Below are 23,081 nucleotides of genomic sequence, written 5' to 3' on the forward strand. Positions count from 1 at the left end.
GTATTAAAAGGTCCACCTCTGTGGTGTAGTAGTTAGTGTAATCAGCCGCCACCCCCGGAGGCCCGGGTTCGATTTCCAGCTCTGCCATGAAATTTGAAAACTGGTTCAAGGGCTGGAATGGAGTCCACTCAGACTTGGGAGGTTAACTAAGTATGGGGGGATTGATTCCCACCTCAGCCATCCTCAAAGTGGTTTTCTGTGGTTTCCCACTTTTCGTCCAGGCAAATGCCAGGATGGTACCTAACATAAGGCCACGGCTGCTTCCTTCCCTCTTCATTGTCTATCCCCTCCAATCCCACCAACCCACAAGGCCTCTGTTCAGCATAGCAGGCGAGGCCACCTGGGCGAGGTACTGGTCCTCCACCCCAGCTGTATCCCCCAACCCAAAGTCTCATGCTCCAGTACACTGCCCTTCAGGCGGTAGAGGTGGGATCCCTCACTGAGTCCGAGGGAAAAAACAACCCTGGAGGGTAAACGGATTAAGAAAGAATTAAAAGTCAATTTTTCACCTTTACAAAAAAACCATAGATAAGGAAAGAGTTTCATTTGGCAAATGAATACAACGAAGGAAGCACACTGCCCTTATTGTCATCATTATGACACACCCATTCAACCAAGCAACTGCACATGTTCGACTCGAAGACCAACACGCAGGCCACATGAACCAGCACATCGTAATCTTTGCAGCAAAGAGTGAACACCTACTGAACGATTAGCGCAAAAGCAAACATTATGTGTTCACGGGATGATCCTGTAAATATGGTACTACTTTAAGGGGAAGCAAGGCATAATTCACAGGAAGCTAGACATTTGTATCAATCAAGAATGATTTCCTGGACGAAGGCTGCCAACAGCAGGTACATTTTGACGTGTTGAAAGACTGTTGCATGCTAAGGGGTTATTTCATATTTTACTACCCGTTTGGGATGCTCCAGCGACATTTGGATATAACGAAGGAGCTGTTCAAAATGCAATTGCGTATAACCCGTATACATGTTCACGGGCCATTGGTAATGAATTGAACATCAGTCATGTTTCTGTACTGCGCATATTGCACCACCATAAATTCCACCCCTTCTATCAACAACTAGGCCAGGAACTTCACAGAGATGACTTTCAAAAATGGATAGAATTTTCGCAATGGATATTGCAGAGTTGAAGCTGACACCGATTTCTTAAGGGACATCCTTTTTAGTGACGAATCCAGATTTCACAGCAACGGAACTATTAATTGTCTCAACTACTGGTACTGGAGGGTTGAAAATCCCCACTGGATAAGGGGGAGCTCGATTTCAGGTACATCAGTCAACGTATGGTGCGGGATAATAGGTGACAAGATAAGTGGACCATATTTCTTCGAAAGAAACCTCATGGGATGACGCTACCTACAGTTTATTCATGAATACCTCCCGCTCTTATTGGAGGATATGTCTCTTATGACACAGTTAAGGATGTGGTTCCAGCAGGATGGAGCTCTTCCACACTGGTCATAGGCAGTATGAAACCACTTTCATAGGACATATCCTGGACGAAGGATTGGATGAGGGGGTCCTGCCACATGGCTGGCTAGATCACTTGACCTTATTCCACTAGATTTTTTTCCTCTGGGGTTATTTAAAGGAAAGAGTCTATAAACAGAGCCAGAGAGCCCGAATCATTTACAGCAGCTCATCACTGAAGCCTGCAGGCAAGTTCCACCACCGCATATGTTGCAGTAAGCAAGAATGTCTCTCCTCCACTGTGCTCAGACTTGCATTAACGAACGAGGTGGTCATTCTGAACATTTGCTTCATTAACTGAACGGCCATACCTAAACCCATCGCACCACTGTTGGCAACAGCTTAATTTACTGCAAGTAGCTCTTTCAAGAGCTACATAGAAACAAACATAGCAGAGTACGTGCAATATGAGAACTGAATATGATTTCCATTTATCTTCAACACCGCAACTCACACCAACATGAACAACGAAATAAAAATATTTGTCCTACATTGGACTTGAACCTCTACCTAACGAGCACCAGTTTCCTAACATGCTTGGTTATTACAAGTTGTCATTTACTGGTGTTAAGTCCATTCAGGAATCAAGTTCTCTGTACATGACGTTTCTGTGATAGAGAATTTTCACGATTCGTTACAGCCATTCGGTATTTTATCATTAATGCTCATTTGATTGACAAGAATAAACAAACCTATGAAAGAAGTGTCTCTTGGAAGTCCACCTGTTCAATACATTATCTTTTGATTTATTAGGAATCAAAAACGTAATTACATGTTAAAATTGGGACATCCTTCGCCTATAATGTAGGCATCATCAGCTATGCTATCCTTAAAATTAAGGTTAAAATTGAGGAAGTAGAAATGAATTAAGGCTAAACTTATAGATATTACATAAAAAGGCTTACAACATTTTAAAAAATCACATAATCATACTTATTAACATAAAATGAACACTTGGATGAAAGTAACATACAGTGAGTTATGTTACTTGCAATGAATAAACAAATTATAGAAAGAACAGCAAGACCAGATATTGTTGCGAGTAGCTGAAGTCAATATTTTTAGGGTTGCATATAACAATCAATCAATACTGATCTGCATTTAGGGCAGTCCTCCAGGTGGCAGATTCCCTATCTGTTGTTTCCTAGCCTTTTCTTAAATGACTTCAAAAAAAATTGGAAATTTATTGAACTGAGTGAATAGGGGCAGCTGTACAACCCACTATAAAAAACTGTACCAATCAGTGATTTGTACCAGTACTTTAGTAGTATTAATGAAATGTAACACAACAAAACAATATGAAGTGAAGAAATTTTTTTTTTTTTTTTTTCCTCATGCCATCAAAATTTGCCCTCTTATGGAGAATGACCCATACACAGAGTGCTCTAATTTATTTGGGAAGAGAACTCCCAGAAAACTGGACAAAAAGAGAGCGCTGACAGAAAATCGCTAGGAACACTGAAAGAACCTTGTGATGGTATTTTTGGACACTGAAAATGCCTACAACAATGTTTCTCGGAATAATATCTGAGAATGTTTTGAAGGCTGTCAGGTCGCAAAATTGTTGATTGACAAAGTAAATAAATTAACGGAAGTTTGTCCTTGAGCAATTGCACATTTTAAGTCAATGGCTTATTTTTGCTGCTGCTGCTCTACTATCATAGTTTTACTGGCAATAGGGTCAGAAGTCGAGGCTGATCCCAATTTATAGAACGAAAGCAATGAACAGTAATAAAGAGAAAACACAGTGCTTCACAGCTCTTATTTACATAAAATGTAACTTTTTAAAACTTTCAATTATAATAAAATGATTCAATAATTAATGAAGTGAATGTAATAACTTACAGAACATATAGTTTAATACTCGCATTGAACCAGGATACATAAGCTTCAATCCAAAAGTGTGGGCTACACAAAATGTAATGATTCTGCATGGCACAGCAAAAATAAACTCCACTGCTGAGTGTCGAGATGAAGGACGTTGCATAAATAAACGGTGCTTCTTTTCATCCCTAAAGAAAGGCACGAGCAATAATTAAGTGATGTTCAGTGTTAAAAACTAAACTGACAAATTCCCTTTCCTTTAAAGAGCATAGGTTCTACTTACCCTTCAACATCACTCCACTTGAATTCCACAGGCCAAGAATCAAAATCAAAATCATACTGTGACAATGCTCTCTGGAAGAAGACATTATAGAGGTTTTATACAGTCAACAAAAATTAATGAAAATAGTACTGCAAAACAGATAAATCTGGAAAATCTTACTGACATTTCTCATACAGATTTTGGAGTACAACTGAAGAAATTTAAAAATCATCTACCTTAGTATCTTTGTTGAAATTCTTTTTAGCTGCATTAAGAACTCTCATGAATTCAGTGTACTGGGGAGATGTGACTCTCCCCAAACCTCTGACAAAATAGGACAAGGCAAGAACTAATCCTACACCAGTGGCACATTTGGCAATTGTCAGAATTCCATCCAGGGCGAAGTATCCTCTCCTATACATCACTGCAGCAACTACTGGCCATGTATACATTCCAAGCCCCCACATGACGTAGAACTGAAACATGTGGAGCAAATTTCATCAGGCATTTAGGCCTACAGTCATTTTTTTATTTCAAGAATCCATGTAAAAGAAAAGAGAGATCTGCAACATTTAAAAAAATGGCATACTTACAAACTGAACACAATTTTAAAATAATATCTATACTTACAGACTGAATAACTTGATCGCCCCATTTTTCGAAATGATTAGGATCATACATTCCCTGTAAAAGGTTAGGAAATCATTTTCATAAAACATTCCATATATTTAGCATGTTCAGTTATTACATTATCTTCTAAACAATTCACTTACATCTCCTCGTCTATCTCCATACATTTTGTACAACCTAGGGCTAAATAAACACTGGCAGAATAACCTAACCGAAACCATTTTTGACAAGTGTTATTACGTCCGGGCCAATACTGCTTCGTGCTTCTCGAAGTCAGATTTTTTCTATTTTTATTTTTTTTTCAAAGAAGTTCAGAGGAAAACATTTTACTATCGAAGAAATATCCAAGATACGAACGAAATTATATCTTCGAATACAATCAAATAATACAGTATTTGATACAGTACGTTGCTAGTACAGTAGATGGCACATTAGGCTAGACCAAAGAGAATAAGGGGGAGAGAGACAGAGATGCACTTTGTTTGTTGATGCAAGACCGGTTACATTCTCTTTGACCGGTTGATGTCACTTCTTGCTCGAACTTCAAGAACAGCTGTTCGCGGAGTGCACGTTTAGGTCGGGTTTGAAGTTTAGGTTTGGTTATGTTTTTTTTAGTATCGTATTAACAATGGGTGAAGTAAATCACACTATGAGGAATAGGAAACATGTTCAGCGTGAAGGCCTCCCACGACGAATAAAGGATATGAGGTACCATTCGACGATGTTTTTTTAAACACCATAACCTACAGTTATTGTCTCAAGTACTGTATATTCGACATTTGTTCACTGTTGCGATTGGGTGTTTGTATAATTCATATAAGAGACTTGTTGATGTAAATTTAATAACGTACTTATTGCAACCAATAGTCATGAATATTTAAAAAAATAAAAACAAAACAAGTAGCCTATAGTGAAAATGAAAGAGATTCCATGAACCGTGTGATTCGTGTGTATGTGAACTGTGTGGTGAGAGTTGTGGTAGATACCACTTGCAGTTTTGCAGAAAGAGATATATCACAAGTGAGAACAGAAGAAAACGTAATTATTGCAGGAGATTTCAACTGCAGAATTGATAAACCAAATAACAAAACAACAACTATACTGAATAATAGCATACAATGGAACAAGCACAATAGAGGTTTTCTAAAGAGGAAAAAAGATCATAGTTAAAAACCAAAAAATAAATGGAATACCTCGAAAACACCACTCACAAAACATATCCCCATACATACCAGATTAATATTAGTAAGAAACATAGATGAAAAGTCACTTCCAACTCACATAAAACAACAAGAAAAATAAACTTAAAAGTCTTTACAAAACAATACACAAGCTATAGAAAACATGAAGCAACACCTAAGAGAAAATAACATCAATCTTACCATGACTACCATTTAAGTACTGTATATTCTACATTTGTTCACTGCTGTGATTGGGTGTTTGTATAATTCATATAAGAGACTTGTTGATGTAAATTTAATAACATACAGTACTTATTGCAATGGTACCAGCCACAAAAAGGAAATCGAAACCATGGTTTGACACAGAGTGCTACTAACACCAAAGAGAAACGTTAGATGCCCTACACAAAGCATGACTCAAAAATGTAAAAGATGACATAGAGGAGTGTGCTAGAAAGAGAAAGGAATACAAGATGCTCCTGAAAAACAAGATCACAATTTATAGAGAAAGAAGCACTAAGAGAAGCAGATGAAGCACTCAAGGATTCCTACATAGCACTCGGAAGAAAGGTCACCAGAACACCAGATGAAATTCAAATGGAAATTTGGGTATGCCACTTCTCTCAAATTTTAAATAAAAGACAGACAAACAAATCACATGAAAACAGGACACCGAATGAGGAAGAAAACACCTCCCAAATTACAACAGAAGAGGTTGAAACAGTAATCAGAAACACAAAAAAGAAAAAGGCAGCAGGACCAGACGGGATTTATAATGAGATGTTAAAGGAATCAACAGGAGTGTTAATGGAAATATGGACAGAATTATTTAATAAATGTCTCAGCTCAGGAGAAATCCCAGATAGTTGGAGAAAGTCGACAGTTAAAGTCCTCTACAAGGGATCAGGGGATATAAATAATCCGAATTCCTACCGTGGTATAGCACTTGAAAATAACATATTTAAAGTCTACACAAAGTTACTCAACAAATGCCCAACGGAGACAATAGATCCACTGATTCTAGACCAACAATTTGGCTTCAGAGAAGAAAGGTCCACCTTACAAGCCATACATAATCTTCTTAATGACATTGACCAACCGCTAAGACATCCAAAAGGCAAATTCAGAACCGTCTTCATCGACTACACCAAAGCCTTTGATTTGTTGAACAGGACAAAACTCGCAGCAAAAATGGAATCCATGACAAACGGAGGAAATGAAGTTACAACAGCCATAAGAAATATACTGACCTATAAAGAATACAAATAAAGGACCGAATAACAACTTCAAGAGTCATCCTGCAGACAAATGGAGTACAACAGGGGATTCCGTCAGCCCTACCCTATTCAACATCGCCACCGCAGATATCGTGAAGATCTTAGAAGAACCGCAGACAGACTTGAATTGAGAGAAGCACTAAACGACTTACATAACTGGGCAGAAGAAAATGACTTCAGTATAAATAGCAGTAAAACAAAATAGATGGCGTTCCGGAAAGGTGCAAGATTAGCAACGGAGGATAAAATGACGTTAGGAGGGAAAGAACTGCAGACAGTAAACTACTATAAGTAAAAAGAGATCAAAATTATTCCGTGACTTTGCTAAACAACAGTGGCATATGCTGGGATTAAGACATGGGCAACCACTAGACTTAGGGTTACTTCTTTTCGATGGTTGGTTTAGTGAATGTCAAGCCTCCAGTGTTTTTAGCTGCAACCTGTAGCCAACGGAGAAGCCTGCTGTGTCATCAAGGCTGCTTTACAGGCTACTGCTCCGGCCTCTGCTACTGCCAATACTCAACCCCTGATCAGTGGAGATGGTAGTCTAAGATTTAGCGATTGAAAGTCCAGCTTTGTGGCTAAATGGATAGAACGTTTGCCTGAGGTCTGATGGCCCCGGTTCAGTTTCCAGATTCAACCCCCTCATACTGTTCATTCCCCTGGCTTGAGACTAGGCGTTATGACATCTTCGCCATTCATTTTATCCCCATTAGGTCAACACGAAGCTTATATAGGTGCCATGCCCCATTATATTATTATTATTATTATTATTATTATTATTATTATTATTATTATTATTATTATTATTATTATTATTATTATTATTATTAGATGCGAAAAAGACCAGAAAACTGATCACACAAAGCTCACTTAGAAGTTGTACATTTCCTTCTTTGCCAGGCAGCCTTCAGTTTTTCCCTCATCGTGGTTCTTCGTTCTTCTGTCCACTTAGCTCCTGTCTTCTTCTTGTGGTTTCTCTCTGACTCTACTTCCCACTTGTTGATTTTCGTTCTGTAGCAGGTTCGGTTAGCGATGTCAGCCACTTTCATTCCTGATTTTTCCAGGTCTTGGCGGATTTCCGTTGTCCACCTATTTGTTTTGATGTTTTCTGTTGCCTCAAGTAAGATTCTTGTCAGTCTGTTTTCTGGAAGGCGTTTGATGTGTCCGTAAAATTTCAGGCGTCTTTTTCTGATGTCGGCCGCAAGGTTTGAGAGCTCCTCGGTTTTTGTACGAGATTGCAGTCTATATCCTTCGTCAGTCAGTTTTGAGCCGAGAATTTTTCTGATGATTTTACGTTCCTCTTTGAGGATGTCTTCGAGTACTGTTTTCCTGTGGAGATCCAGTGTTTCACTCGCGTATAGTATTTCAGGTTTGATCACAGTGTTGTAATGTCGAATTTTGGTGAAGATTGAAAGGCATTTTTTGTTGTAAATGTTTTGCGTTCGGCCGAGGGCTGTCTTCATTTTCTGGATGCGGACCTCGAGGGCCTTCTGTTCTTTTCCTGTTGGTACTATAATTTCTCCGAGATATCGAAACTCGGTTACTTTTTCGATTGTGCCAAATTTCGTGTTCAAATTCTGGAGGCTGCAGTGGTTGCACATGACCTTGGTTTTTGAGAAGGAGATTTGTAGGCCGAATTTTTCTGAGCATTTCTTGAGAGTTTTGATTTGGCTGATTGCCTGTTGTTCGTTTGTTGCAAGGATCGCGAGATCATCTGCGAAAGCGAGACAGGAGATTTTTACATGTCTTCTTGTCATACTTAATGGTTGCCAATTTCCTTGAGCTTTTAGAGCTTGTTCCCATTCTCTCATGATTTTGTCCAGGGCTATGTTAAAGAGTAGTGGGGAAAGTCCATCTCCTTGTCGGACACCGGTTTTTATCTGAAATTTTTCAGATATATTTCCCATGAATTTTACTTGGGAGGTTGTGTTGGTGAGAGTTAGTCTGATGATTTTTTGAGTCTTGTTGTCCAGTCCGTACTCACTCAGTGTTTGGAAGAGAGATTGCCGGTCAATGGAGTCGTATGCTTTCTGGAAGTCCACAAAGGTGCAGATTGTGGGTCGTTTTCTTGTGTGTCGTAGTTTCAAGATGGTTTTCAGGTTGAGTATCTGTTCTGCACAGGATCTATGGGGCCTGAAGCCCGCTTGGTATTCGCCTATGAGTGGTTGTAGTTGTTCCTGTGTTCTTTGGAGGAGGACTGCAGAGAGGATTTTGTATGTGACTTGCACCAGGGAAATTCCCCTGTAATTGTTCACATCTGTTCGGTCACCTTTTTTGTGAAGTGGAACGAGGAGGGCGTTTGTCCAATTTTCTGGTAGTTTTTCCGTTGTCCAAATTTCTTGTATGATTTGTGTGAGTTCTTGGAGAGAATTCTTTCCTAGATGTTTAAGAAGCTCTGCTATGATGCCGTCGTCTCCGGATGCCTTGTTGTTTTTCAGTCGTTGTATGTGTCGGTGTATTTCCTCTTGTGTAGGTGGGGATGAGTCTGGGTTTGGGTTCAGGTGGGGTTTAAGTGGAAACCTCTTCGTTGGTTCTGGGCAGTTGAGTAGTGACTCGAAGTATCTCACGAGTTCCTTGGTGTTTTCATCATCTGTGAGTGCCAATTTTCCGTTTTGTTTTCTGAAGCAGAGGTTCTTGGGCGTGTACCCATTTAATCTGTTGCGGAAGACGCTGTAAAAATCTCTGGTGTTGTAGTTGCGGAAGTCCTGTTCGGCCAACTTCAGTTGGTCCTCCAGGTATTTCCTCTTGGTTTGTCTGATGAGTTTAGAGGTCTGTCTGCGGACTTCGCGGAATTTTTCTTCGTTTTCAGGTGTATGGTTGCTGATGAACTTCTGGTATGCTTTTTTCCTATTCAATATGGCTTGGTCACATTCGGTGTTCCAAAACGGGTGTCTGCTCTTTTTCTGTAGTGGTATTTGCTCTGATGCACTCTTCATGATTTTTTCGTGGAATTCGTTCCAAGTTTTGGCTGGGACTTTTTCCCATGTTTCCCTGAGATTTGATGTTTTTTATTTGTGCTGTGTCCAATTTTTTGTTTGCCTTGGATTTCTGGTAGAAGCGTTTTGGGGTAAATTTCACTTTGATTCTTGTTAGATGATGGTCCGAGTCAATGTTGGCTCCTCTGCGGACTTGAACGTTGTGTACTTCTTTTTGTGCTGGGAAGGAGATGGCGACATGATCGATCTGCTGTTTGCCGCAGCAGGTGTTGGGTCATTCCCATGTGAAGAGCTTATTGGTGTTTTTCCGTAGGGATGTTGACATGATTTTCAGGTCGTGTTATTGACAGAGCTCGATGAGGCATTTGCCATTTTTGTTGGTCTTTTCCTGCGGTTTTTCTGTAGCACTTTTCTTTACCAATTTTACCGTTGAAATCGCCGAGGAGAATGATGGTGTCTTTTTCAGGTATTTTGATGAGTGTGGTTTCAAGTTTGTTCCAGAAGTTTTCTGTTTGTTTCTGATCTTTGCAGTCGTTGGTGGGTGCGTGTGCATTTACAAAGGTGTAGTGGCGATTTGCACAGCGAAGTCGTAAGGTCATTAGTCTGTTGTTTATGGGTATGATCTCTTCTACGGAGTTCAGGATCTTTTTGTGTACGCAAAAGGCCATGCCTAACATTGGTGTGGCTTTTCCTACTGTTCGTGTAGTTTTGCTCTTGAAAATGCGGTAGTTACCATATTCTGACGTCTCCGACTCAGTGAGTCTGGTCTCTTGTACAGCGAGTAGCTGGATTTTTTGTTGATCTAATTCTGATGTTAATCTGAGAAGTTTTCCTTCTTGTAGGAGTGTGTTTACGTTTAGTGTGCCGATGTAGAAGGGCGTTTTAGTGGGAAGTTTGCCAGAGAGCTCCGACTCTCTCTTTCGTGTCAGCCCGGCTCCTCCAGAATCCGAGTGGCCGGTTGCCGCCTTCGTTTTCAGTTGGCGGGTGGATTGGTTACCACCTGGAGTAATGTTGTTCTTACTTGCACGAATCATGGTGTGCTTGTTCTCAAGCGATTGGATTGATCCTGAGGGATCAGAGTACAATCAGGTGGGTGAGTTCCTGAAGGTTTTCTGAGGCAGCCGCTCCAACTCGGAGTACAGACGCTGACCAGTTGCCGCACCAAATAGGTGAACAGACGCTACTGGATTTATTATTATCCTATGCCGTTGGCCATCTAGTGGCTCTTCCGCCTTTAGGGGCAGTTTCCCACCCCAAGGGCAAGAGAGTGCCCTGAACCTCTACTCGCTCATCTGCCCTCCGAAGAGGCCGTTGGCACTTGGTAGAGGAGGACCACTTATACCGGTGGTCACTCGGTTTGTGGACGCAGTTTAACGTCATGCCTGGGACATATTATTATTATTATTATTATTATTATTATTATTATTATTGTTGTTTTACAGCGGTCGTTCCCATCGTTCACTGGTTAAATAGCTTCCTAGGGAGATCAGTGGTGGTGTCCGACCCATGATCATGGGTTCGATTCCAACCAACAAAAGGAAACACTAAACCTGAAAGATGGCATTTCAATTTAGCAGATCTACCAATAAAAATAAGACTATATTGCTCCTCTAACAGCAGCCCTGCAGTCTCTTCCTACAGGGATGTAGAAGTAAATGGGAGTGAGGAATTCCCACACTCTCTTATGTATATCATTAAGTCAGAAGTATGAGGTGAGGAAGTATATACGATGAGTAACGCTTGGTTGATAGCAGTGGCGATGTGACGGACTGAAGCCTAGCATACCTATCCTCCGCCGGTCCCTGTTCCTATCTGATATCCAGCAGCAAGCCGCGTGTGGCGAGTCGAGGAGAGAGGGATGAGAGTATGGGCTGCAATATCAGTCTCCGATGCCTTGCTGTCAGAAATATGTGCGACTTTTTTTCTTACTGTTTTCAAGTTTTGTAAATGGAAGAATGTTTCACATGCTTATATTACAATGTGCTTTAGACTTCTATCATTCTCAATTGAGATTTGGGCTTCACTGATAGCCTTGGTAGCCCTCAGTATACGCCACTGCTAAACAAACATAATGCACATTGTGCGCATTTCTTAAATATTATAAATGAAAGGTTGTTCGCTACATAAAGCTTTAAGAGACCCATGCCTCCTATTACACCACTGAGCATGATATCGTTCACATTTCTGTCCACATAGTTCACGGATGCACTCAGGTTGGTTCGTGGAAGGCTTTGGTTTTACACACTGGAAAGTGGAGTCCATGCACTGGGAAATGAGTCATCATATATCGAAGATCATAGTCGGGCGCTTTCCAGTCAGAAGATGTCGTGGCTTCAGTTGCATAGAATTCGGACCATATTTCTTTCTTCTTGGCATGTAGCTATGTTAGCAGGTCTTGGTAGGCACATCTGTAGTCTTATATCCTCTAAATAAAAGGATTCCTTGAGTAATTACACTGGTTAGTCTGGACGAAGCGTTTAGTGACAAAAACAAAATCTTCTTCAGAAAAGTTGTCTTTTTTTTTTTCTCAATTTGTTTTAAGTTGTTTTATGTGAGATAGGGCCAAATGATTTGTAACACATAGGTGGCAGTGGGACTTATTGTACTAAAGATCTTCATAGCCATGTCAATTGATAGTCTTTGCAGCAGTTTGATATTGCTCATTGCAATTACCTACTGTTGCTTCAAGGTTTATAATTTTCATTTTCCGTATTGATGACAATATAATTATTGTAGACAAATGAGGTAATCCACCTAATCATAATATCTTATGGCTGATATCAGTAGACCAAAACTAGTAGGCTCTACCATGATTAAAATATAAATTGAAGTACTAGTTTTATATTGTATTGATTAGGTGGATTACTTCATTTGTCTACAATAATTACTGCTGCTGTTTGCCCTCTTTATTACATGTTTCGTGAAGGAGCTTCCGGAGGTCTGCAAGGTTAGGCTACAACAAGATAGTTGAAATCATTTACAGTTTTTAGGGAGACTTTTTCATAGAACATGGCGGCAACTTTGCCACCCCTTTTGAATGTCAAGTCAACCATTTTGTGAATTTTTACCTGGATTTTGTTTCATTTTGCCCAGGATACCAGTAGAACCCAGCATTTCTGTAAGTCTTCTGAATTGGAAGAGCCAAGGGCCATGTTATCTGCATAGGTATGTAGAGCGATTTGCCCTTCAAATCCCTACAGTATTTCCACAACATGTGCAGTAGTCTGGTTGAATGAGAGCAGACGAATCAGGACACCCTGTAGAACACCCCTCGTCTGGATGATAGGTCGTGGGGATTGAAGATTATTTCCTACAATGACTATATTATCCTGTAAGATGTTTGCCAGCATGTTTGTTAGATAATTTCCTTCTCCTAACATTTGCCCATGTTTATTAATAAGAATCTGATGATCCAGCAGGTAGTCTATAAAAATGACATGGTACTTGCCTCTTTTATGTCTCAGAGCTTCTCTGACCTCTATACAAATTGGGAGAGTGTGGGTTTCCTTTACCTTTATATAGTATCCTCAGTAAGGAGGTTTCTCCTGCTAGATGATATTTTACTCATCTCTAGACACCTGTTGAAGAGTGCATTCCATATTTTTCCCAAAATGAAAAGGCACTTTTCAGGTTTTTATTATGGATGTTGTCTGGGCCAGCAGCTTTCTGGTTTTTCAGTCCCAGTATTGCTGTTCTCACCTCATCCTCTGTAATGGTAGAGAAACTGCAGCTTTCTCTTATGCTTGTTGTTTTCAGTGCAGTTCTGTCGCTGAAAATGTGCTGGAAGTAGTTTAGCCATGTATCCATGGCAATAGATTGACAGAATTTAGGGGATCTTGTCTTCATTGCGTCAAAGTGGTTTTTATTGGCAGCTTCTACAATTTTTCTTCCTTTCTGTTCCTGCCAGGCAGCTCTTTTCTCCTTTAGGAGTGTCTTGTATTCTCGTCTTAAGACGTTATAATCTTGAAGGTGTTCATGAGTCATCTTGGTCTATGGAGAAGTGCTGTTTCCTTTTCTCGTAGCAGACAGTGTTGAACCATTGTTGATGTAAATTTGGAAAACACTGACAGTTGCTGGAATGTTACCTCTCCTCCCCCATATATTTTCACCATAGTATAGGTTATTTTCCTGATTGCATTATTATTATTATTATTATTATTATTATTTTTAATGTGGAGTTTTCTACATTCGAGCTTGTATAAACAGTGACATAGTTCTGTAAGGTTAGTGAGAGAGCTTGCAGACGTTCTGGTAGAATCCGCTATAATAATGATAATAATATTGGCTTTACCTACCACTAACTACTATTTACGGTTTCTGGAGAAGCAGAGGTGCCAGAATTTAGTCCGACAGGAGTTCTTTTACGTGCCAGTAAATCTACTGGAATGAAGCTGACGTATTTGAGCACCTTCAAATACTACTGGACTGAGCCAGGATGGAACCTGCCACTTTGGGGTCAGAAGGCCAGCGCCTCAACCATCTGAACCACTCAGCCCGGCGAATCCACTAAATTTAGGTCTACTGCACACTTGGTTGATTGAATTTATTACCTTGAAACAGCCAGTGTAAATGATCAGGAGGTTGCTTTTGTAACACCTGAGAACTTGTCTGTTGTTTTAAAAATATTAGAACTGTTAAATGTTCATAGATCTTTTCCAAACACAATTATTTCTTCTGGAGTGCTTCTGCCCTTATGGAATTTTCATTCTTAGTGTCAGTTATTCTGGCAGCTTGGGCCTAGTGGTACAAAGTTCACTGCAGAAAAGATAGCAGTCTTCAAAAAACCTCCAGAATATCTATATTTTCTTCAAAGATTTTCTGAAATCGAAATCAGTTGTGGTACAGTTTATTATTAATCAGGCACTCCTTTCCTTGTACAAACAGGGGTGAGTTCTGAACATAGTTGATGCACTTGGAAAATTTAGTCCTAATTCATGTTGTCTTCAAATCTGCCCACGTCACGGTTTATATACCTGATACTCTTTGGCTGGTGCATTATAGTTTTTCTGATGAACTAGGTCACAATAGGTTACCTGCAAAACTGTCAGTGTGGGCAAAACTGAGGGTAAAAGCTAATGTTAAGATATAAGGGACATTTTTTAAAAACAGAGTGACGTGTTTCATCCAGTCAGGTAGGTATTTTCTGGTTCCTCAAAGCACATGAAACATAATATTAAAAAAACAATGTTTGGAAATGATAAAAGTGTAGTAGAACCCCAATTATTCGAGGTAGTATGGACCGATTGCATCTTGAAGAACTGAAAACTGAGATAATACAGATAGCTGCAGATACAAAATACATCATAGTCACTTCAACAGCACCTAGATCACTAGCCACATTTTAAAAGTTGTTTCCTGGTCAACCATTTGATTGCTTCTTTCACTTCTAAAGGATACCACACCACAGTTCCTTTTCTGACTCATTTGTGTTATTCAGTAACTTCTCACATTAACAGCACTAGAACATGTGTATAATGTCGGCACTGGAGTCACACTGATTACAGCTGACTGGTGCAGTAGACGAAAGATGGGTGTGTCACGTTCGCTCGCTATCTCTATAACAATCTCCAAGAATGAACAGCAAATGTTCGAGCTAAGCACACACAGTTTGAACTAGCTAGTGTGTATTGGTGCTTTTATAGTTTTCAACTGCGCTAGATAGCCATGGAAGTATACCATTTCTCCTTCATGTGCCACTCAGAAAAGCGGTGGATATCATACAATTCATAGTTATCACATATTCGCAAACCATTTGAGTCCACAATTTCTCAGAGACTTGTGTTAATGTGCTCAATATACACTGACTTAGCAAATGTCATGGTATAGTCACCTAATAGTGTATGGGGCCTCCTCTGGCCCTGCGAACTGCAATGAGACACCATGGAAGTGAGTCGACAAGTCCCTGGTAGTCCTCTGGACGCAGCTGACACCAAATCGTTTGCAGAGCGGCCGCCAATGCTGGTCTGTTCGTGGGTGCAGTATCCATGGCCCGGAGCCTGCGTTCCAGGACATCACAGATATGCTCGATAGGGTTCATATCGGGGCTCCTGGGTGCCCATGGCAGTCGTTGGACCTCCGCTGCATGTTCCTGGAACCATTCCCGGGCAACGTGGGAGTGATGTGGCGGCGCGTTATCGTCTTCAAACACCGCAGAAACATCTGGGCGCTGGAAAGCCAAAAATGGGTGGAGATGGTCTCCGAGCAGCTCAACATACTGCGTACCATTCAAAGTCTCTTCCAGAACAACTAGGGGGCCCATTCTATATCAGGAAAATGCATCCCATACCATAACAGACACACCAGCGCCCTGAACCACACCTTCGAGGCAGGCGGGATCCATCGCTTCATGTGGTCTGCACCATGCACGGTGCCTCCCATCGGCATGGTGCAGTTGAAATCGTGATCCGTCCGACCATGTCACGTTATGCCATTGTACCAGTGTCCATCCCTGGTGACTGGCGACAAATGCGCGTCGTTGTGTCCGATGACGTTGGGTTAACAGTGGCACCCATGTGCGGCGCCGGCTCCCATACCCCATAGAACCCATGTTCCTATGGATTGTCCACTGGGAGACGTGTCTAGCACGGCCTGTGTTGAATTGAGCCGTGATTTGTTGCACTGTTGCCCGGCTGTCACTATTGACAATCCGTCTCAGATGTCGCCGGTCACGGTCATTGAGGGTGGCTGGACGGCCAGTCGTTCGTCTGTTGTGGACGGTGACACCCGCATTCAACCATTCACGATACACCCTGGATACAGTTGATTGTGTGAAGCTGAATTCCCACACCACTTCTGAAATCGCACTTCCCATCCATCAGGCACCGACCACCATGCCCGTTCGAACGGTGTCAGCTCACGATGATGTTCCATGTTACACCTGTCACATGCACAGCCACTGCTCACAAGGTCTCCTATACAACTGCTGCTGGCACAGGGGGCGTGTGGTGCGCAGACAACACACCTGCGCATCAGTGCTTCGCTATCCCATGACATTTGCTCAGTCAGTGTACTAGACTATTTATGGAAAATCTTTTATAAATCATAAGAATAGTAGTATATTACACTTGCACATCAGCCTCAGTTAATCGAGGCTCGGGTAATGGAGGTTCTACTGTATTGTATTCAGATATGTATGAAGTGTAATCTTGAACTTGTTGTTGTGCTGGCAGAGACAAACTGGTTAAATACTTTCAAGATAAATATTATTCCACAGGCTATATGAATGTTTGGTGTACAGTATTACTCGCGCAACTTTTAGTGATACCTGGGCTCCCTAGTGCTGAATCGGTAGACTTCGACAGTCTTCGAGATTCGTATTGGCAACCTTTGAAACACAAACTACGAATCGGTTATACATCCCCATGAGACATCTGGCATACACTTTATGTACTAGTACTGTTGTTTACACAGCAAAGCTAAACTACAGAATTCATGCTAGGAACAAGATTCGCATCGAGAAATGTTATATAATGTGTGTGTGATACAGTTGTTGGCTTAAGATAATGTAGGTTTAGAAAATTAATGTCGATCAATCATACTATCGATTCAAATTTCATTTCCATTCTGTTGGCAGTATTACCTGAACCGAGAGTGCTCCCTCCTTACAAAGGAGCATCACTAAAAGTTGCGAGGTTGTTGGAGTATTTTGCTTCTTCTGAGTTTCCTCTTGCATGCCTTTCTCAGTCAATATATGCCATTGGACATTTAGCTTGTGGCTATTTAAACATCGTCAGCGGTTTATATTTCCAGTTTCGCTGTTGCCATAGGCCTACTGTATAAGCTTGGTCTACTGGATGGTGTACGTCAGGAATTCCGTCTCATACATCTGCAATCTTGAGGAATTTCTCTTCGTGAGGGGGCATGTTTCGATGCCATAGGTCAAGAATGATTCGAAGCATCTATTGAACATTTCTTGCTTTGGAATCTTATCATTCCAAGATCATTCTAGTTAGAAGAGGGAACTCTTTGCAACCTATTGGTCTCTCTTGTGGCTAAGTGTCTCTGTGGATTGCTGTGATAAGGTAGGTGAAACTGTTCACACTCCAAATGGTGGTCTGATAGTTTGATGCTTACTGGCTGGTAGTACCGCCATCACTGCTGTCGTAGTCTCCCTATTCTTGAGGTTAAACTTCTGAAATTTGCTTGCACCTTGTCATCTGTTCTCCCCAAATCATGATGTCATCACCAAAGGCTCCTGCAACTATTTAAATTGCTTTCCTTTTCAAGTATAGCAACAAGTTTACAGTTTCTTCAGTCCATTGGAATATATAATACTTGGATCTATTTTTCAGTGTAATTTTTTTATATAATGTGAGGTATTGGATGTTGTCCACTTGATAAGATGATATATTATTCCGTGTTTAATAATTATTATACTTCACTTCTTATACATAATTTCTCATTTATATCATAAATTGCATTTGACTGATTGAAAGCCTTTCACATTCCCGCTGATGACAAGTTGATTGTGTAACGTAAAAAATTTCCAGTCTGTCAAGCACACAACAATTTGTAACGTAAAAAATTTCCAGTCTGTCAAGCACACAACAATTTCAATATAAATTATAACACTATAAACATATCTGTAAGAAATATGCAGTATTATACAAAGAATGACATGATTCATTCTACAAGAACATCCTCAGGTTCTATCAAATCACTTAAAACATGCATATATATGTACAGTATTGTTTACGTTGCATAAACTTGTCAATAATGGAGAGTTTTGTAATAATATGAACAAGTATTGACAAATAATGAATTTACAAATTATATTAACGTAATGAAAAATCTTCTGTTCTTATCTAGACTGCCGATGCTAAGTCCGTTGTCACCAAACATTATTTCAGGACTGTGGAGAGGCAAATGGAAAGTTTTGGGAATAGCACACTGCTCATGGAGAGGGGAGGGGAAGCATGGGAGGAGTGTGTGGAATGTTGTGGATCCTTCCGATTGGATGTTATAATCTAGAATACTGTACCATGGGGAGGGGAGGGGAGGGAGCAATAGATGCAGAGCGAGTGGAGCGCTGTGGAACCTTCTTTCAACACTGGAGAGGGGATAGAAGATATTAACCTTCTTCATGCTATAATTTACTTTTATGTAATACAGATGAATGCAGGTTAATGATTTTAGGTAAATAAAGTATGGAATTGAAATAGAGAATATCTATTAGATGTTATTATTATGATACATGCTAATTTAAGGAGTAAGTTTTGTCCAGATGTTATGTGAGTAGAGCAAAAAGGGAGGGATTTTTTAAGTGTGTATAATTATTTAGGTTGGTTACGATAGCTTCTTTTGCGATGTAAATTTTGTTTGCTTCCTTTATATTCAAAGATTTACTTTTATTTTCAATGTGTAAAATTTTTAGATCTGTGTTGATGTTTGTAAAATGGTGTGAACTGTCGTACATGTGCTCTCCGAAGGTTGAATGTCGATTAGATCTTATTGCGTTTTTGTGTTCTTTGTATCTTGTATGGAAATTATGTTTTGTTTTACCTATATATGTGGCATTGCTTAGGTTCTTGGTACTTGAGTTCATAGACTCCTGACTTTGACAAAGGGTCTTTTTTGTTTAGCTTGCACTTGCTGATGTGTCTCTGCAGTGTGTTGTTCGTTCTAAAGGCTACTTTTAAACCATGTTTCTTGAAAATATTAGCCTTTGGAATGAACAACATACTGCAGAGACACATCAGCAAGTGCAACCTAAACAAGAAAGGCTCTTACTCAAAGTCAGCTGAGTCTATGAACTCAAGTGCCAAGAACCTAACTTCATTGCCACATATATAGGTCAAACAAAATGTAATTTCCACACAAGATACAAAGAACACAAAAACGCGATCATATATAATTGGCATTCAGCCTTCGGGGAGCACATATACGACAGTTAATACCATTTCACAGACGTCAACACAGATCTAAACATTTTACACATCGAAAATAAAAGTAAATCTTTGAATATAAAGGAAGCAATAAAAATATACATCAACCAAAAAAAAAAAAAGCTAATGTAACCAACCTAATAACCATACACACTAAAAAAATTCCCCCCCTCTTTGCTCTGCTCACATAACATCTGGACAATACTTACTCTTTAAATTAGCATTTATCTAATTAGATTTTTTTTTTTTTTTTTGGCTTTACGTCACACCGACACAGATAGGTCTTATGGCGACGATGTTCTCTATTTCAATTCCATACTTTATTTATCTAAAATCATTAACTTGCATTCATCTAAATTACATAGAAGTACATTATAACATGAAGAAGGTTAATAACCTTCTCTCCCTTCTCCAGTGTTGAAAGATGGTTCCACAGCACTCCACTCGCTTCGCCCCTATTGCCCACTCCCCTCTCCACAGTACAGTATACTAGATTATAACATCCAATAGGAAGGATTCACAACGTTCCACATGCTCCTCCCATGCTACCCTTCCCCTCTCCATGAGCAGTGTGCTATTCCCAAAACTTTCCATTTGCCTCTCCATGACCACAATCCTGAAATAGTGTTTGGTGACAAAGGACTTAGCATTGGCAGTCTAGATAAGTACAGAAGTTTTTCATTATGTTAATACAGTCGAACCTCCCTTCTGCAGACACCGCCGGTTCCAAGGAAAAATGTCCGTTACGAGAGGTGTCCGCTAAAATAAGTTTGTAAAAATAATCAAACATTTTAACAGCAAAGAACATCCACATTAAATATGAGCATACATATCTTTATTTTTATTATTCTAAGTCATTTCTGTGTTAGTATAATAATAATAATAATAATAATGGTATTTGCTTTACGTCCCACTAACTACATTTACGGTCTTCGGAGACACCGAGGTGCCAGAATTTAGTCCCGCAGGAGTTCTTTTACATGCCAGTAAATCTACCGACATGGAGCTGTCATATTTGAGCACCTTCAAATATCACCGGACTGAACCAGGATCGAACCTGACAAGTTGGGGTTAGAAGGCCAGCAACTTAACCGTCTGAGCCACTCAGCCCGGCTTTACATCATTTACAAGCATTACAGCTTCGTGAAGTAATCGTGAAGCTTTGTCCGTGTAAATTTAGCACATGTTTTCTTAACTGCGATATTTTCGAAAACTGAATAAAATCTGTTAAATGGTTCCATAGTGTTCTCGCCGTACTCGCGGTCCAGCGTGATACACAAATTATCTGTTTAAGCATATTTAGTCCCTGCTTCATTGTCAGAACTTCTTGTTCTTCTTCCGCCTCACCATCATCGTCATTTTTCGTTCCTGATTCGGGCTCTGTAAAACGATAAAAAGTTTTACTGTATTCAAAATGGTCCTTTTGTATGACTAATGAAGGCTGCTATGGATAGCTAGAAATATTTACGAAGTGCAGTGAATTAAATGAAAGGTGAAAATTTAGCTTGAATTAAAAGCTGTCAATCACAAGAAGAAAATGAATGAGGAGTTGAGGTACAAACAAACATGGACCTTACGATTCGTGCAACACACAATTACTGTATAACTTGATAACGCAGAAAGCTTACTGTAAAGTGCGCCCTGGAGTCGGGACTGCCAGTCGCCCTCGAGATCGTCACAGCAAGGAATATTCTCTTCTTCGGCTTCAATATCATACGTCAATCCAGCTGTCGTTGCTAAAGTCTGAAGTTCATCATATTCATTTCGAACCTCTACCTCTGATTGTTCTTTAACTGTAGAATTAATGATGCCGCGTTTTGCAAAGCATTTCCTGATTGTGGTTTCGCTGACTGCATTCCAGGCTGCCTTTGTCCACGAAACTGCATCGCCAACTTTGATCTTCTTCATCAAATCAAAAGCTGAGTCTGCTTCATCCATGTGTGCCACTAACGACCGTAAAACCCTCTTACGATAGTCTAATATGAATGCTTGAATGATTCCTTGATCCAATGGCCGAAGATGAGAAGTGGTATTGGGTGGAAGGAACAAGAGTTTTACATTTGAAAGCCGTATTTCTGGATGGCACGTAGCATTATCTAGCAATAAGATCACGTTATGGTTTCTGGCCTTCATCTTGGAATCCAAAGCTAGGAGCCAATTCTCGAATATTGCTGACGTCATCCATGCCTTTTTATTCGCATGCCATTCGACACCAAGACAATTTAACTCCATGTTTTTAAAGCACCTGGGTCTCAAGGATTTACTGATTATTAAAGGATTTTCCTTTTCACCGAGTGCGTTACAACAAAACATGATGGTGACTCTTTCTTTTGACATTTTCTCACCCTTGCAACTTTCATTCAGCAAAGTCAGTGACTTCTTCGGGATCGCCCTAAAGAACAGACCAGTTTCATCAACATTCAAAATGTCTTTCAGTTCGTAACTATTCAAAATGTCTGGTAACCTATCTTTCCAATCCGCTACTTCAGTCGCAGACACATCACCACCTTCTCCACACACTGTTTTGAAACTAACGTTATGATGTTTTCTAAAACAATCTAACCAGCCATTGCTAGCTACAAAATTCTCAACTTTCAGATTATTTGCGATTTCTCGAGCTTTTTCTTGTAACATTGGTCCACTCACACACAGTTTCTTCACTCGAGCACACTTGAACCACTCATATACCACAACGTGGCAGTTCCTGGGGAGCCTCGGCTGACTGCTTACGATTAACAGGTGTGCCCCAGTATGGCTGGAAAGTGCACATGTGCATAAAGTGGATACTAAGTTGAATGATACCATGCGCTGCATAACTAGTACTGTAAAGTCAACACCTCGCCACTGGTTAGCTGTATTATCCGCGCACTTTTTAGTGATAGATTTACACCCTAATGCTGAATCGGTCGACTTCGGTTATCTTCGAGATTTGTATTGGCAACCTTTGAAACACAAACGAAGAATCACTTGTGATCGCTGTGCGACATCTGGCGTACACTTTACTACGTAGGCTACTCGTACTGTTGTTGTTTACACAGCAAAGCCAAACTATAGAATTCATGCTAGGAACAAGTTTCGCATCGAGAAATGTTATATAGTATTATATATTGTGTGTGTGACACAGTTGTTGTCATACGATAATAAAGGTTTAGAAAATTCATATTGATCGATCATATTATCGATTCCATTTAGATTTCATTTCCATTCAGTTGGCAGTGTTACCGGAACCGGCAATGCTCGCTTGTTACTCCTCAACCCAGTACAAAAATCTATCACTAAAAAGTGCGCGTACAATACTTAGTCATATCCCACCACCCCACCTGAGGAGAAAGGAAGCTCTGCTGAGAGAAGCTAAGAAGATCTGGTCATCTCCCTCATTACCAGTTCACCAGGAATTTTGTTACCCATCGCCACGACGACTTCGATCTAGGAGACAAGCAAGTATACTCGCTGGCCGACTCTTGAGGGATAATTTTAATCTAAACGAGAGCTGGCGGGATGAGTGGTCAATTTCAACATCTGGAACAAATGCTCATGATCTAAATCAAACCCCGAAAATGAGGGGATTCGACCTCCCAAGAAAAC

The 23,081-nt window shown here is 40.2% G+C and overlaps 2 protein-coding genes across 3 annotated transcripts in view; one reads left to right on the forward strand and one right to left on the reverse strand.

Moving 5' to 3' along the window:
- The window catches only part of LOC136857089 (phosphatidylserine lipase ABHD16A), a 238,201-nt gene extending 233,547 nt beyond the window's left edge, over positions 1–4,654 (reverse strand). The window contains exons 1-5 of the mRNA XM_067135477.2: positions 4,359–4,654; positions 4,216–4,269; positions 3,822–4,061; positions 3,607–3,677; positions 3,345–3,511 (exon numbers count right to left, since the gene is read on the reverse strand). Coding sequence (XP_066991578.2) covers positions 3,345–3,511; positions 3,607–3,677; positions 3,822–4,061; positions 4,216–4,269; positions 4,359–4,436 — 610 coding nt within the window. The 5' untranslated portion in view covers positions 4,437–4,654. The remainder of the gene's footprint in view (positions 1–3,344; positions 3,512–3,606; positions 3,678–3,821; positions 4,062–4,215; positions 4,270–4,358) is intronic.
- Positions 4,655–4,738: 84 nt separating this feature from the next.
- The window catches only part of LOC136857092 (putative RNA polymerase II subunit B1 CTD phosphatase RPAP2), an 82,232-nt gene continuing 63,889 nt past the window's right edge, over positions 4,739–23,081 (forward strand). For both annotated transcript variants that reach the window (XM_067135480.2, XM_067135481.2), the window contains exon 1: positions 4,739–4,923. In XM_067135480.2, coding sequence (XP_066991581.2) covers positions 4,844–4,923 — 80 coding nt within the window. In that variant the 5' untranslated portion in view covers positions 4,739–4,843. The remainder of the gene's footprint in view (positions 4,924–23,081) is intronic.

Source organism: Anabrus simplex, chromosome 1 (assembly GCF_040414725.1).
Source record: "Anabrus simplex isolate iqAnaSimp1 chromosome 1, ASM4041472v1, whole genome shotgun sequence".
Taxonomy (NCBI): domain Eukaryota; kingdom Metazoa; phylum Arthropoda; class Insecta; order Orthoptera; family Tettigoniidae; genus Anabrus; species Anabrus simplex.